Source organism: Poecile atricapillus, chromosome 4, assembly GCF_030490865.1.
Source record: "Poecile atricapillus isolate bPoeAtr1 chromosome 4, bPoeAtr1.hap1, whole genome shotgun sequence".
Lineage (NCBI taxonomy): Eukaryota > Metazoa > Chordata > Aves > Passeriformes > Paridae > Poecile > Poecile atricapillus.
The window spans coordinates 59,701,304-59,717,228 of record NC_081252.1 but is presented as its reverse complement, the minus strand read 5'-3'; the positions used below and the strand labels follow the sequence as shown (position 1 = coordinate 59,717,228).

Genomic DNA, 15,925 nt, shown 5'->3' with positions numbered 1-15,925 from the left:
GATGGTTGAAAATTGGAGGAAAAAAGAGCAAAAAGCTAAAGCAAATTCTTTCTTTTTACCTGCAATTCCAGCTACCATTGCTTTGTGGGAAATTGAGAGTGCAACACAAACAAACAAACAATAAAAAAAAAATCATTCTTATCAACAAAAGAATTTTGCTACCATTTCAGATTTTGATAATCTTTTTTTACACAGAAGATAGCCAGAGTGTTTTCATCATAGGTAATTATACTAAATTATATTTACTCTTACACTTTGATATCGAAAGTACTTTGGAAAAAATACTTTATTCTCCAAATTTTTAAATTACTTCATCTCTACCTTTTCAGCTGTTTACTTTTGTTTTTATAATGAAAATTTGAAAACTAGAATAAAGATTGGAATAGAAAGAAAGTGGCACAGCTGCACCTAGGATTAAAAGGAGAAGGACAAAAATGACATGATTGTATTTTGCACATTTCACAGTATTTTCTGTCAGATTTTGCAGCTATTTTCATGTGATTAGAAAAAAACCCAAACCTATATTTTAACTTCATGAAGATGCTTTTAGAAATGGCTATAATACAGTTTTTAAGTATAATGTTGCTACAAGGACACAGAAGCAAGAGTCTTTTGACAGCTGTAGAGTTATACTGCATTCAAAATTAGTGCAAATAATATGAAAGTCTGGATCACTGATATCTCTCTTGATATTGAACAAAAGTTCAGCACCTCTGCTTTTATTTTCCTGATTTATTTTATTCCAAGGCCCTTTTTTAGTGCACAAACCTGCACTCTGATATAATCAAAGAGCTCCAAATCTAGTACATTTCTTAAGACTTTCTGTCTGAAATAAAAATGTCAAAAAAATTGACCAGAAGAGTTACAAAAGCTTTTTTCATTCCCATTCTTTTTAATGATAACTGCAGAAATACTTTTCAACTACTCATTCTAAAAATAACTTTCCTCAATGCCCCTGCTGTTGCTGGAACTGAAAGAGGGGAAGTTTAGATACACAAAAGAGATTCTTTACTAGGAGGGTGGTGAGGCACTGGCACAGGTTGCCCAGAGAAATTGTGGATGCCCCATCCCTGGAAGTGCTCAAGGCCAGGTTGGATGAAGCAACTCGGTCTGCCGAGAGGTGTCCCTGTCCATGGCAAGGGGTTTGGAACTGGGTGATCTTTAAGATCCTTTCCAATCCAAACCATTCTATGATTCTGTGATTTGACGAGGAGAATCTGTGCATATTTCACCTATGTACAGAAGACATTAATTCAACCTCCATTCCTGCTCCTAGTTTCACATAGATTCCACTGATTTCACCTGCCTGGAAAAAGGTAAATAGGGTTTATGTTTTGGGGTTTTTTTTAAATAAATGCAAATAATGATAAAAATTATAGTCTTAGTTTAGGGTATAGATTTCTGATCACAATGCACCTGATTGGCAAGTCTTCTTCCTATTACATCAATTAATTAATTTCGTAAAAAAAAATCTGTACAATCTCACAACATTATTCACTAAAATAAATCATGAAAACATGTATAGGACATTTCAATAAATTTGAGTATTTATCACAATCCAATCAAAAGTTGTAAGGGAATAATTAGTTCATTATAATCAAAACCAAAGAAAACATGACAAAACAAATATCCTTTTGCAAATGAACTGACTTTTTAAAAAAATTCTACAGCTTAAAATATTATCTCATTTGCAGTATTTTTTACATCCTGTTCTCATCTACAGTATTGCAGTAAGGTCCCTTTTCTCCATATATTCTGTGGATGACATCAGCCTTATCAGAGAAAGGCAGAACTGAGAAAAAAAAAATGGGCAGTTAAATGGAGGAAGAACAAATTTCCAATTTTCTTGTGCTTTTAAAAACACTCGCTTTAAAGCATTTTTCTAGATCTTTCTGGAAACTAAGTATGAAAAATCCAATTTTGGCTGAGTCATCTCCATAATATTAGTTGTAGTTCAGAGACCTCTTCTTGCAAAGGCAGAGAGGAAGAACTATTTTAGGTAACTTGTGTATAAATTGGGTTACCTTTTAAATGAACAGATTTTTAAATATATTATGTAGTAGCACAGTCTGAGTTATCATTATGGAATATACAATTGTTAAGTAATTACTTTTGTTATTACACTGGAAAAGCTCGAACCTTGAGCCACATAAGCTAAACTTCCCCTAATGTGGGCCAGCCACCAAACTGGACTTCATTACAAGGAATGGCAAAGTATTCAGGTTTACAGAAATAAGCAATTGCATTACTTACCTCAAAACTTACAGATCCATTGTGATCAGTGTCAAATGCATTAAACAGAAAATGTGCATATGTTGTGGAATCTAAAATTTAAAGCAGAAAAAGAAATTCACAGTAAGCACATCTTATTTAATAAAATTTAATTTAATTCTACTAAAACTATTTGATACTGAGATATATTTTGATACCAAAAATTTCATAACAAGACTAGATTTTCAATGAAATTTAAACTTCCTTTTCAGCAGGAGAGGAGGGATAAGTTATAAGTGCAAATACATGGATAGCAACACTGCTAGAAACCAAAACCTAAAAATTCTGTTCTAGAATACTTCATTTTTATTCTTGTGTTTGTTAATCAGTGATACCTGAACAGCTAGCAAAGATGACATATTATTGTAGTCTGAAACAACCTGTTTTAACAGGAACACTGACTGTGACAGGGATCTCTCATGTGCTTGCTATGAGGAATGTGTTCACTTGTTCCCATAAAATGAAGGACGCAGACACCTCCCTCACTGCATCACATGCACTGGTTTTGCTCTGGACACAGACCTGTTTCCCAGCTTGAAGCCAATCTTGTCAGAAAGCTGCTGCTGCTATCTGGTCCTGTGCTCATCCACAGGTGAGAGGAAATCCTCTCCTGAGAAGCAGATTCTTAAAGCTGGCTTGCTGCTGAATTCCCATGATCGTGGCATTAGGGCTTGAAAAAATTGCCTGTGATTCACTAAATGGGCAGTAAGACTCTGAAAGATGACCTTAAACAAATGATCCCTTCACTATTTGCATACTTTCCAAACCTCCTCCCCAGTGCATATTGACTCATTTCGGAAACACAAGACAGCATGAATATAAATCTGTCAAGACTAACTTTTGTAAAGATCCATCTTTCTATTTCCACTGAATGTCTTCTGGAAGGCACAACCTGCTCCAGGACTAATATATTGTGAGGAGAGGACTTACCCAGAGACTGCCCTGAGGATGTGAGGTAGAAGCTGCTGGGGTTAATGGAAGCCAGCTGTCCTCAGTGTTTTTCCCTCCCTCAAAATCATGCAAATTAATGAAGGATGAGGGTTTGTTTACTTTTAATACTCACTTTTCCCTTTCTGCTTCTTATGTTGACATTAATTTTAGGCTAATTAACATTAACCTCACAAATTATTAATAAAGGGCAAAGTGTTATGAAATCAGCGTCCCCTTTGCAGAACAAACTTCTCCCTCTCATGGAAAAACCTGATCAATGCTGAAATGCCATTTTCTTATTTCTTGGCACTAAACCATTTTACCTTGTATATCAATCCTGCAAACCTTTGTTTTTCACAGCTCAAAATACTGTTTTGTATTAAACTGAGCAATAGTCTTGGGAGTCTCAGCTGAAATACCACCTTGACTCTGAGGAACCAAATATACCAAAACTCAAAGCTTTGTGCTTTGCAGATATTTGTAAGAAAATCCTCTAGTCTTACTTCAATATGTTTATTTTGTATGATGTGAAATAATCATAACAAGAAAAAACTGTAATCATTAAAACCCATCTGTTAACACGTTTTCAGAGAATTAAATCCCCACCACCACTATTTGAGAGAGTCATTCATTCTTCCAGTAACCACTGTAATGGCTTAAGCACAGCTTGGCAGATCCATTCACACTTCAGCTGAAAAATGTACATTTGTTGACTACAGTTTATATTTAGCATTTTAATAGTCATATTTTCTATAATCTATTGAGACTTCTGTTGTGCAAAAGAATATGCAAATCATCTTCAGGGAAAAATCATGTTATAGAGGTATAATTACTGTAAAAGGAATTCTAAATACCTCCCTATTTTCTTGGCACCCATTTCTTAAAAACATCTGAAATATTCCTGGTTATTTTCTGTTGATATACAGAAAACACAAAGGTATTTTAATTTTGTTGCTCATATATGTTACAATGCACTTATTTTTTTTTTAATGTAACATGGTATATGAAAAAACGTCCCTAGCTGAAATATGTCTTTTTCTGGTAACTCCTCTGAAAGAAAATAAATCAAAAGCCTTTTTCAGAGAGTTGCTTTCTCAAGCAATTCTGCTCTGAAATTTTGCCTTGAAAACCACAGCAGGGTGAGGCACACTAGTCTTTTAATTAGAGCTACTCAGTCTAATTTCCCCTTTAACCCCTAAATCTTTATCATTATTCATTTTAGACAAAAATCTTAGCTTTTTAAATTAAATAAAACTTCTTTCCAAGGATCTGATATCATAATTATTAGGCTAATTTGCTACTGCAACAGGTTGGGATAGGAACAGCTTTTAAATCAGAACTCCCTTGAAAAACACCATCTAAGCATTTTAAACATCAGAGGCAAAAAATGGTAATCATTACACATGGAAGAGTATGTCTTGTCAAACTACAAGCATGATCTATTCTGTTCAGAAGTGATGAAGGAGTGTAATAATTATTCATCGTGTGGATTCTTATCCATGACCTGCTTGGCTGAAGAAAATCCCAACTTTCATTTAAGGTGATCTACTGCATAAATGCAGGGGGTATATTCATTCTCCTGTATGGCAGTGAATCTTAAAATAAATTACTGGAGTACCCTTTCTGGCATGGAAAGCTTTTTACAAAGCCACTTTTGCCTTTTAAAATACATTGTTTTTGCTGCAATCTAGTTGTAATTTCCTTTCTTTTGTTACTCTTGTGGCACCTTGTTATCCTCCTGTACCTTGTCCTGGACAATCTTGGAAGTTGATTGAGGAAGTGACTTGCTGGGTGACATTGAAAAATTTCTTTGATTGCCCTGAAGCTTAAATTCTTTTAGACATAATTTTGTTTGTTCAGATATGAATTGTCATAATGATACATTGTGTTGTACCTGGTTTTTCATCACACAGACAATTAGAGCACAGATCTACATGTTTTAATTTGGGGAAAAATTTCAAGACTTTCCCTCTTTAATACCAGGACATACATAAAATCATTATTTTAGGCACAACTGAAATTTAAAGTCCTCAGCTGGACACATTATTTTGACAAGACATTCAAAGATTTAAGAACTCAGTCTGGCTTCTTAACTAGACATTCCACTGCAGTTCTCACCTCCTCCTCCAAGGGATGCCACTGCCCTAAATGACAGAGGAGGAGCAGAAGGATCAGCATTAACACCAAGAGCAGGGGTAGAAATTAGACATTCCATATATATCCATTTTAACTACATTAATAGTTTTACTTCTCTGTAACAACTAGATCTGGAATAATAAAAATTAGTCTTTTAAGATTACATTTACTCACAATATCTTTTGACTTTTAGAACAGGTGTGCTTTATCTTTGCCCATAAAAAATGCTGGGTGTAACAAACGAAATACAATAGATTTTTTTTTTATTAAGTGCAGTAAAGGTGTAGTAAATTCCATAGAAATATTTTTACTAAGGGTAACTGCAAAATATTATATTTTAAATTGCAATTGTTAGCTTGTGCTTTTTAAACGTTTACATAGAGAAACAATCAGTAGGCAGGTTAACCCTTCTAGCCTTTTGTTCATCTCTATTGAGTGTGCCTATTTCTTAATGATTTCAGAGATGGTAATCTGCACTGAATGCTGCTCTTTCTCTTCTAGGTCTTTATTCAAAATAAAACTAATTGGAAGATATTTTGTTGCTACCAATTAATATGGGTTTTTAAATAAAAAATGAAAAGAAGGAGTTTTGAACACTCCCAGAGAAATGCACAAATCTCAAGAGCTCTGGGAGAAGCTGAAGCGGTGGGATTGAAGGGTTGTAAGAGAATATGAAGAGGGGTCACTGAATAGCAAATGCAAGAGGAAGAAAAGAGAGGAAAAAAATTCAAATTGAAAGAAATCTGAGATTCAAGGAAAAAAAAAAACCAAAACCTGTTACACATTTTATGTTACCTTCATTGCACTAAAAGATAATGGAAATAAAAAAATAAAAAACTCCTGGAAATCAATTAATTGAGATCGAGGTCAATATTTAAGAAGAGAAATCCTACAGAATTAAAGGGGTGTTCTGCTGTTGATATGAGAGGGTATCTGCAGTGCCTCCTACAGTTCCTCCTACTGAGAAAGGGGTTTTCTGAATAAAAGAGAATGGGCAAGAATTTTTAGAAAGCTTAAAGAAAAATAACCTATTCAGAGAAAATAGCTTTTCAATGGTTCCCAAGCACAGGTAGTAACTTCCTAACAAAAGACTGATTTTATGTAGATATCATTGCATTTCATTCAGAAATACAGACTTAAAAACGTGTCCAACTATCAAGGAAGTACCCTGTGCGTTCAGACAGAGCTTGAGGCAACAATCTTGTTAATTTGAACAAGAGGATCTTTTGTCAGGCTCAGGAACTAACAGACATTCTGCAGTACAACTCTGTCTGCCAAATACTTACCTCCCTGTGGAAAGAACTGAGAGTAAATCTCTTTGAAGGTTTCTTCATTGACAACACCACTGGGGCATTCCTGGAAAAAAAGTAAATGACAAGAAATTAATTCCATCCAATCTGGCCCACTCAGCTCATGTGTTCATGAGACCATCCACAACATGTCTGTGACTGACAGCTTAAAATCACACTGAAATATCTTCCTAAAGAATTCCCATGAGACAAAATTTCCTTCTATGCTGTGGATCTCAACTTCATTTGAGACCTGAGCGGCACACGTGAGCAGAACCACTGTGCTGCAGTGAGTGGAGCTGTTGTGTCACCTGTGCTCGCTCCCCCAGCTGCAATCTGCATTTGAATGGTATGGAAATCATGCAGGAATGTAATACTTGGGTATTACTGATAGAACATGCAGTCATATTCTACTGGAAGAGTCAATGAATTCAAAAGGCCCTGCCACTGAAGATCTTATTCTAACCTTGCAGATCCTTTTGCCTCTTTAGATCTTTTATCATAAACTGAAATATGTAACACATAATAAGTAGGAAGTTTCTGAATAGAGTGACTACAAAGAAAATTAAATGAAGTGAAGGAGAAGAATAAAGATGGTTAAACCAATGACTTAACAAAAGTCACTTATGCAAAGAGGTAGGAAAAGCAGAAGGAACGCTGTAGTTGTTTACTAAGTCAAGCATAAATATCCAAGACCAGAGAGCTGATTTCTAGCCTGGATCTTGCCAGATGGAGCAGAAGACTTTGGGCAATGTACTTACTTCCTCTTTTGCCTTAAATCCTTGTTTAACACAAAAAGAGTAAAAAGCCTCTGGTAAAAAGGTATGCTTTTTAAAAGAAAAGGACTTCTAGAAACAAAGAGAAAAAAGAAAATGTAAATTAAGTTTTAAGGTTAATCTATATATATTTGACTATTATCATGCTATTTGGACTGAGGACTCAAACATATGTTCTCCTAGTCCTAAACTCAGGAAATGTAACAACTTGAAATGGAGATCAAAACTAGTGTTACATCTTTTACCAGTGTTATAACAACTTTTCCTGTGAGAACAAATAGTATTCCAATTAGATCAAATAAGGACCACTGAGATATTCACAGTTCTGGCACCTTCTGCTAAGAAACGAATAGTGTAATCTTGAATTGAGAGACAAATGCACTGTCTGAGAAATGCATATCAGATCTTTAGGTTTAGGTCATTATGATTTTATGTCACTTATCTAAATCAGCTTTTGATCATAACTAAGCATAGACAAACGTAGTAAGAAAGAATTAAGTTTGGCCAAAAAACAAAAACAAACATCTATGTCAGAGATACACATACAAGATTATTTGTTCCTGGGCACAGAGGCTCAGGCAGAGTTAGAGCTCAGGTCTCTGTAAGATGAAATAAATACTGACTGCTGGGCCACACTGCCTTTGAGGACTGGGAGGAACAGTGAAATCAACCTCTACCCTTCATTAGGTAAGAAGCAATCTGTAACTGAGGCGGCATCTCCCCATCTGTCTCATCTTTGGGTATTAGGGCATTCTAAAACATCTCTCTCCATTTTACCAGCTTTCCAAAAAGACTGTGGTCACACTGTTTCTATGGTTTCTAGCAGGTTTATGAGTAACAAGCAATAGGACAAGAGGAAATGACCTCAGGTTGTCCCAGGGGAGGTTCAGATTGGATATTAGGGAAAATTTCTTCACTGAAAGGGTTATCAAGCATTGGAACAGGCTGCACAGGGAAGGGGTTGAGTCACCATCCCTGAAGATATTTAAAAGCATGTTGGTGTGGCACTTGGGGACATGGTTTAGTTATGGATTTGGCAGTGCTAACAGTTGGACTTGATGACCTCAGACATCTTTGTCAACCTTGATGATTCTATGATGTTATGATTCTACTACGCTGCTTGTCCTTGGGAAGCCTCCTGGAGCTGTATAAGAGCATACTATAAAGCAGTAGTTTTACTAGGGTTCAAAGCACAATTAAGAAAACATCAGTGAATTCTTCAGATACTCACTGAAATAATATTATAGTTATTCAATGTAGAAAATGTAACAAAAATATTTTATGACCTCCTCTTCCTAGCATATAATGGTATATGATCTGTGTAATTCCTGCAGGAGGAAGAATAATCAGCCTTTATCCTGAGATGGGTGTGAGTATGAAGAAACAATGCAGCACTTTGAAATTTAGAAAAAGAAGCAGTGGCTTCTTTCTGTTCTGCAGGTAATTTTTTCTTTTTCAGACAAGGAAAAAAAAAAAGCTAGGCACATTTTAAAGGAATTAAAGAGAAAACCTGTATTTTTGAATTTTTACAGGTTAGATGTTACCTTTTTTTTTTTTTTTCCTGAGAAGTTTAATAAACAATGAATGACAAAATGCACATTTAAGTTCATTTAACTCTGTGGCCCATTGACATGTAAAACAATCTTTTTCTCTTCTCCTTGGCTAACAAACACATTCAAACTATACTCATTTTGCAAAGAATGCTCTCCCCTTTTTTACAGGAAATGCCAACAACTCCAACGCTTCAGTCCTAAGTCTGAAGCTCTGAAGACTGAGAGTCCCATTTCCTGACTGCATTTAAATGTTGTGATGTTAGAGGAGAATTAAGCTCTGCAAAATTCTATATGATTTATTGTTAGTTCAGAATAAGCTGGCAGACTTTGTAATTAGAGAAATACATGAACTACATACCTCCTTTAAAAGCAGTTCTTTTTTGTTTTTTTACTTAATAAGCTCTGGCTCCACCACACTGTTTGAAAGAATCATTGCTTGAAAAGGCAACCTACTTTCAGAGAGTTATACATTAGCAGAGCCAGGAATGACATTTTGAGTTTCTCACTCTCCTGAGTTCCTCTGTTCTGTAGTTTCCTCTGTTCTTTGCCACAACATTGCCAGTAACACTTTACCTTTTCCATCCTTGAAGGTCTGTAGAAATGGTGTCTTAAGGACATTCATTAAAAATCTGAGATGCTGGCCTATTACATTTACCAGAAATATCAGCTCAAACTTTTCTTTCTTTAGCACACATCTTTCCTCTGAGACTCTACATGGCAGGGAACACTTCTGATCTTGAATAATTTCATTCTAAAAATATATGCGGCCAACATGATTTACCTCCATGACTGTACTCTTCTTGACTCATAAATCTTGTTTATGGTGTTTATCTGGAGATTTGTGCAGTTCAGGGAAAGAGATTAAATATTGTAATTGTTAAGTATGCCCCAAGGTTTTATGTCAAGCTTTTGCTGACTTCTTCCATGTAGCAACTATAACTAAAAAAAATCTATCTAACCTTTCATTAAACTATTATAAAAGAGAAGAAAATCATTAAATAGTTTGAAAGAAAAATGTGAGGCTTATTTAAAGAATTTCCTATATTCTTTCTTTCCTTGATCTGAACATAATGTATTTTGTTATAGCAATTTTCTGTTTGACAATCTTTTAGAATTGCATTAATGTATAATATTTTCCTTCTGGAGAATAAAAATGAGGGAATTTCCAACTTGAAATGAGTCCAGTTATCTCTCTTTTAAAGAGAAAATAATATAAACTGACAAACAGAGAATAATAAATATGATTCTGCCTTTTGATGATTACTCTTGCTTGCAATTTTGCTGCTGGGATATTACACCTTCAGCACATGGTCTTATGAACCACTCCAAACTCTGTAAATTATTTACAAGCCTCATACTGATGTCTAAGATATCTCTCCTTCAGTATTTTTAAAAATACTGCAGTAGGTGATTCTTCTTTACTACCTAATCAACATCCTTTTCAGACAAGAGGCAAACCAAGAAGACACAAAAACAAAGAAACAGTGAAATGTAGAAAAGAGAATGAAGGAGAAACAAACTCAAAGCTCAGACTTTTGTCTGCATAACAAACAATTCTGAATGATGGATAAAGCTGGAGTTTTCGTAACTTTGAATATCTTTTAGTTATGGACTTTTGCATGACAGGTTTCCCATCCCTTGCTTCATCTGCTGTTTCAGTTTTCATACTGCTTCACTTCAGATATATGTTCATGTCCATTGATTTAAATGTCTTCTCTTTTTGCATGTACTTATAATGCTCTATGTACATGTGCCTTCTAGGATATGCCTTCAGCCTCTTTTTCTTTCATGCTGTTGATTCTGACCAGATACTTCACCCTAAGAAATGTAATTATTTTATTTAATACATTTCTATAATTCAATACATTCATTCATCAATATTGTAGCCATTTTACTTGGGAGTACGTTTAGAATTGAAGATGTATTTACCAAATACCAACAGGGCTAAACTGAATTTTTTACCTACATTAGAGCTGCATGCTAAAGATAAATAAATTTTTAATTATTGTAAATTAAAAAACAAATAAATTTGTAATTTTGTAACTTATTTCCCCATAGTAAATATAAATAAACTTGTCCATGCTATATTCATCAGGATTAGATTTCATCACCTATTTATTTTGAAGTGAGAGCAAGTGTGATTAATTTTCTGTCCTGAAAGTACTCTTAGAACGCAGAGTTCACTTTTGATACGGGTTTATTTCCAAAATATAAAAAGCACAGAACACATGTCAGAAATTATCATTGTGAAAAGGGGCTGGGTGGCATTTCTGGATTTCTGATTGCACTACTGGCCAACATAGAAGAAACACCAAGAGCAGGGTAAAAATCCTGCAGCAGCTATTAAAAGTGAACTTACTCTAGCAGGACTTCAAAGTAGATGATGAAAACAAAATGAGGTGTCTGGGGGAGAGAAGGTTTTGAAGTTGTTAAAGAGAAAACAAGTGTAGTACAAAAAATATCTCAAAAGATATGCTTAAAAGAGATGCCATGCACTAGCCTGTGAAGCAGCCTCAGAAAACTAATTCAGAGAAAAACCTCTCTCTCGAAATAGTTGAAATGGGGCTGAACAAAGCAATAGAAATTAAGATTGGAAAAAATAACCTGGGAATAATCAGACAGTTCAAAAGACTTTTTCTCATTAACATAGATTTTAAGAAATCACAGACAACCCTATTTATGCTCCTTTTCTTTTTTCTTTTCCTTTTCTCTAAATACTGCTAGAAGAATAAATAACAGAAGATTATGTGAGAAGAAGAGAGATGCTGTTTTCCTGCCACAGATGTCCCAAGAGAGCAACAAATTCACAGAGGTGGAAATACAAGCAAAGTATTGTCCATTAGGTGTTGGTAAAATTTTAAGGGGTTGCTTCAACTATAAACTAAAAAGAAATCTGCCATGTGTTTTTGTTCTATTCTAGACAGTAATTTCTCTGATCAGCTTCTTCGAACTGGTGCCTTCTGGACTGCTGCATTGTCAGTATTTGGGCTCCTGCATTGAAACTCCTCTTTTTGAAACTACCTGAAGGACAGAAACATTTAGTTTCCTTTGTATAGATTTATTATTCAACATGTCAACACATCAAATGGGAGCTTGGAGGACATTTTTAGGAAATCAGTGCACGTATGAGAATTGCAGTGACTACAGAAGAGATACCTGCATTGGCTCTTTTGGTCAGGCAATTTATTACTCACCCAACTCTGTGTTCTCCTTGAGCTTTGCTGTTTGCCTACTGTAAAAACCAGATTGTTAAAGCAGTGGGAGGATGATTGGCAGGACAGTGTCTCAAACTACTCACAAAGGACGACAATTTGTTTTATTCTATCTTTACACCTATCATTTTGGGGTCTGCCCAGGCCTATGCTATAATGGAACAAGTCCAGACCTTACCTGCCTTTCTTCTGAAAGGCTGTTGAAGGAGCTGCTGTTCATTACTAAGAAACATGCTGAGACAAGAGGAGCAGAGACTGCTGTGGAAGAGATGGGTAAAGGAAAATTTTGATCACAAGCGCTTCGGGTGTCCAGTCAGGAGCAGTGGCCACCAAACAAGCTCAAAGCCTTTCCTATTTTTCAGGAGAGTTGAGTCCCAGTATATTAACATGTGTAAGACACATGAAGAAACTCAGAGAGTAGAAATTGTAAAAGCCCAAAATAAAAGGTGGTGTGAGGAGTTTTAATTTTTATTTATTACACTACTGGAAATTAGCTTTGATGAAAAATTTAAGGCCAGAACTAATATGCTTTTCCTCTGTGGAATATTGTTCCCACTATGTATTACAATATATAAGTATGAATATATTTATAATGATCTATTTCTAGTTTGATGGATTTTCACTCATTTTCTCTAATAAATAACCTATGTTCAACTCAATTATATTGAAAACCACTGGTGTTTTTAACTTCAATTTTCATTTCTGTATTTTGTGTTATCAGGAAAGAGACAGCTATTAATTTAACCTCCTGTTATATGAAATTGAATTAGCTCTTGGTTTTTTGGTTTTTTTTTAATTTGGTTTCTCATGCTAGTTTTCTCAGCAGTGGGCTATAAAAAAATCACTTTCACAGCATCTCTTCTTTATTGAAAAAAAAAATTTGGTTTGGACTTTTAGAAATAACTTCCATGACATCATATAAAAAGATATTGTAGCAAAAAAAAGTGATGAATGATGAAACATGTGTAACCTAAATTATATCTTGGATCAGATTTATTTATTTCAAGAGGGCCTAAATATCTCCCTAAGACAGTTTGCTATTGTTTTCATCTGTTGCAGAATCAATCCTTATAGATCAGAACACAAAACAATATACTCTAGCCTTGCATCCTTGAATACAGTTGTGAGCCTAGAGAGCTAATAGTGATGGTGGGAAAGAAATATTTTCTCCAGTCTTTATAGAAGCTATATGGGATGAGAGACATACAGAGCAATGGTTAGGGAAATGCTTGGGGACAATTAGGGAGTTACCTCAGAAATCTTCCAATGAATTTGCCTATTTGGTTACCACTCTAAAGCTTAAGCTGTTTTATAAGTCTCAAAAGAAAGAAGGCAGACCCAAACACAGTGCACTAATTACTGGGTCTAAAGGGACAACTTTAATTTCAATCTTTCTTCTTTGATTTGAAATACTGTAGGATTACTTCAGCTAAGGACTCACAGGGTGAACACCTCAGGTTGTTGCATTTTCATTTCTATCACAGGAGCTGTACACTCATTTTATAGCTCAGTGGCAACAGTCTACATTTCTAGGAATGTTGTGGCAGTTTTGATTTGACAGCATCTCTATTGACATCCATTGATGAAATACATGTAAAAACTCTTTTCAAGCTTTGACTCATCAGGTAAAACATAAAAGTCACTTCTACTTATCACCTGTAGAAGAGATACAATAATATTTCCCTATGGCACAGCAAAGATGTACCACATTTTAAGCCTCCCACTGAAGGATACTCTAATGAACAAGAGGTTCTCTCCACCCCCTACTTGCTATGGCAGTTTCAGAGGAAAACAAGCAGAAATAAAGGAACTGGCTCACATCCAGCATGTGTGGATTCACACAGTAAATAACAATCAACACTTTGGCTGCTTCCACAACTCAGCAGGCGAGCTGCCAGCAAATGCTTTTAATCAGAGCCATTCTTTGTTTAGCAATGCCCACTAACAAGTGAAATTTTTAGTTTCTTATTATTAGCACTGGCAGTAAAACAACAGTAAACAACACAGCTATAGATTTGAACTTAAAAGCTCACACGAAAGCTTGTTACACCAAACCTCATGGATGAGTCCCTGGCATCTGAGTGGTGCTTAGTGTTTCTGCCCTTAACTTGTCACTGCAGGATGGCATTTTACAATCCTGACTTGACAAATAAGCAGGAAATATAATTAAACTAAATGCAGCAGAACCCATACTTCAGCAGTACAGCTTGTTGTAAACACTTTGGCAAATACAAGGTGCTCACCCTCTTGGGAAAAGCTGTATTTAGGTGAGCACTGCTTTGGTGACTTGCCTTTCACACATTCCCATGTGAATTATTTTAATCAAGTCTCTTCAAATCAGCTGAAATCCTAGGTGAGAGGAGAAGGAATAGCTCCATATTAGCAAGTGCTGGTCCCTTGGGTGTACTCCATTAGGCCCACTCGAGTGATTCTTTTGAGCAGAATGGAGAACATTGCCAGTCCCTAAAAACAATATTTTAAGGTAGGTCAATCCCCTTATTTAAAACCATGGAGACATTTATTTTGTTTTTCTAACATGAGTTTTTGTTTATCCTGGAAGCTCCTTGTATCCTTGAAGAGTGGAAGATTCACTGAGGAAGAAACCGTGCTAAAAACCTTCTGTTAAATGTTAGTGGACTTGTGCCGTCTTTATATAGCCATATCTGAACACAGAAAAGCCTGAACTTAGCTCAAGGTATTTATGAAGCAGAAGCAGCATGTCAGGGGTGAAAAAATATTCTATATCCTGTCTTAAATGCTTGTCAATCAACTGGATCTTGATATTAAGCACTGACATCAAGCCAAATTTTCACTTTAATAATGAAGTAAGAACACTGAGTTTTGCATTCCTGAGACATATGTCTGAATGAAGGATAGGCTGAAAGTGTGTCCTAAGTCATGGTATTCCTGTATTTTTCAGAGTGGTTGTTCATTTGTTCAAAGATGTGCAGTGATAAAGCCAGACAGGTCAATATTTGGTTAGTGCTAAGTACAATGAAAAGACCAAGGAATTTCAGTGCCTACAGCCTCCTGCTAGCTTGAAGAAATGGCAAAGAACATAAAATTCAATGGGGACAGGTTTAGACACTGAAAATCAAACACTGTGCTCATTATTTATATTTTATATGGTAATACATTTACCCTTTAACAAAGGTTTTTGCTTTCTCCACTACTAACAACACTTTGTCTCAGGAGAAGAGCCCCAGCAGTGCAAACAGAAGAACAAATGTGCTTACCTACATAAATATTTATAAAACTGAGCCTGACATTAGCATAAGTTGGAGCTGATTCACCAAGTACAGTGGGGAAAATCGGACACAATTGAGGCAATGATGTGTATGAGTCTGCTGTGGGTGAGAGGGAGATGTGGTCTGTGGGAAGAAATGCCTCTTCCCTGTCCAAACAGTGAAGGCAATATGCTTCATCCTAGAGGAACTCTGGCCCTCAGTGTCTGAGACACAGTCCCCTCCCCATGTATGAAAACCTCATTGTCACTTCTGTGCTTGCCCAGTCCACCAGCACAGCACACTGACACTTTTATTCTGCTGCCCAAGGGTCTCTCCAGGGTGTGGGTCCATGATAAAGAGAAGACACTTGAACAGAAGACCACTAGACCACTGCCCATGGTGATCATGGAAGGACCAGAGTGGGCTTTGTGGCCACACATCTAAATCCTTTGGAGAAGGAGGGCTGAACAGTTCCATAAGACAAGGAAGGATGTACCATTACTGCTTATAAAGGAGATATTATTCCTATCA

The 15,925-nt window shown here is 35.8% G+C and overlaps 1 protein-coding gene across 5 annotated transcripts in view; it reads right to left on the bottom strand.

Moving 5' to 3' along the window:
* The window catches only part of KCNIP4 (potassium voltage-gated channel interacting protein 4), a 286,019-nt gene that overhangs the window by 12,058 nt on the left and 258,036 nt on the right, over positions 1-15,925 (bottom strand). For all 5 annotated transcript variants that reach the window (XM_058837895.1, XM_058837894.1, XM_058837892.1 and 2 more), the window contains 2 exons: positions 6,624-6,693; positions 2,254-2,324 (listed from right to left, as the gene is read on the bottom strand). In XM_058837895.1, coding sequence (XP_058693878.1) covers positions 2,254-2,324; positions 6,624-6,693 — 141 coding nt within the window. The remainder of the gene's footprint in view (positions 1-2,253; positions 2,325-6,623; positions 6,694-15,925) is intronic.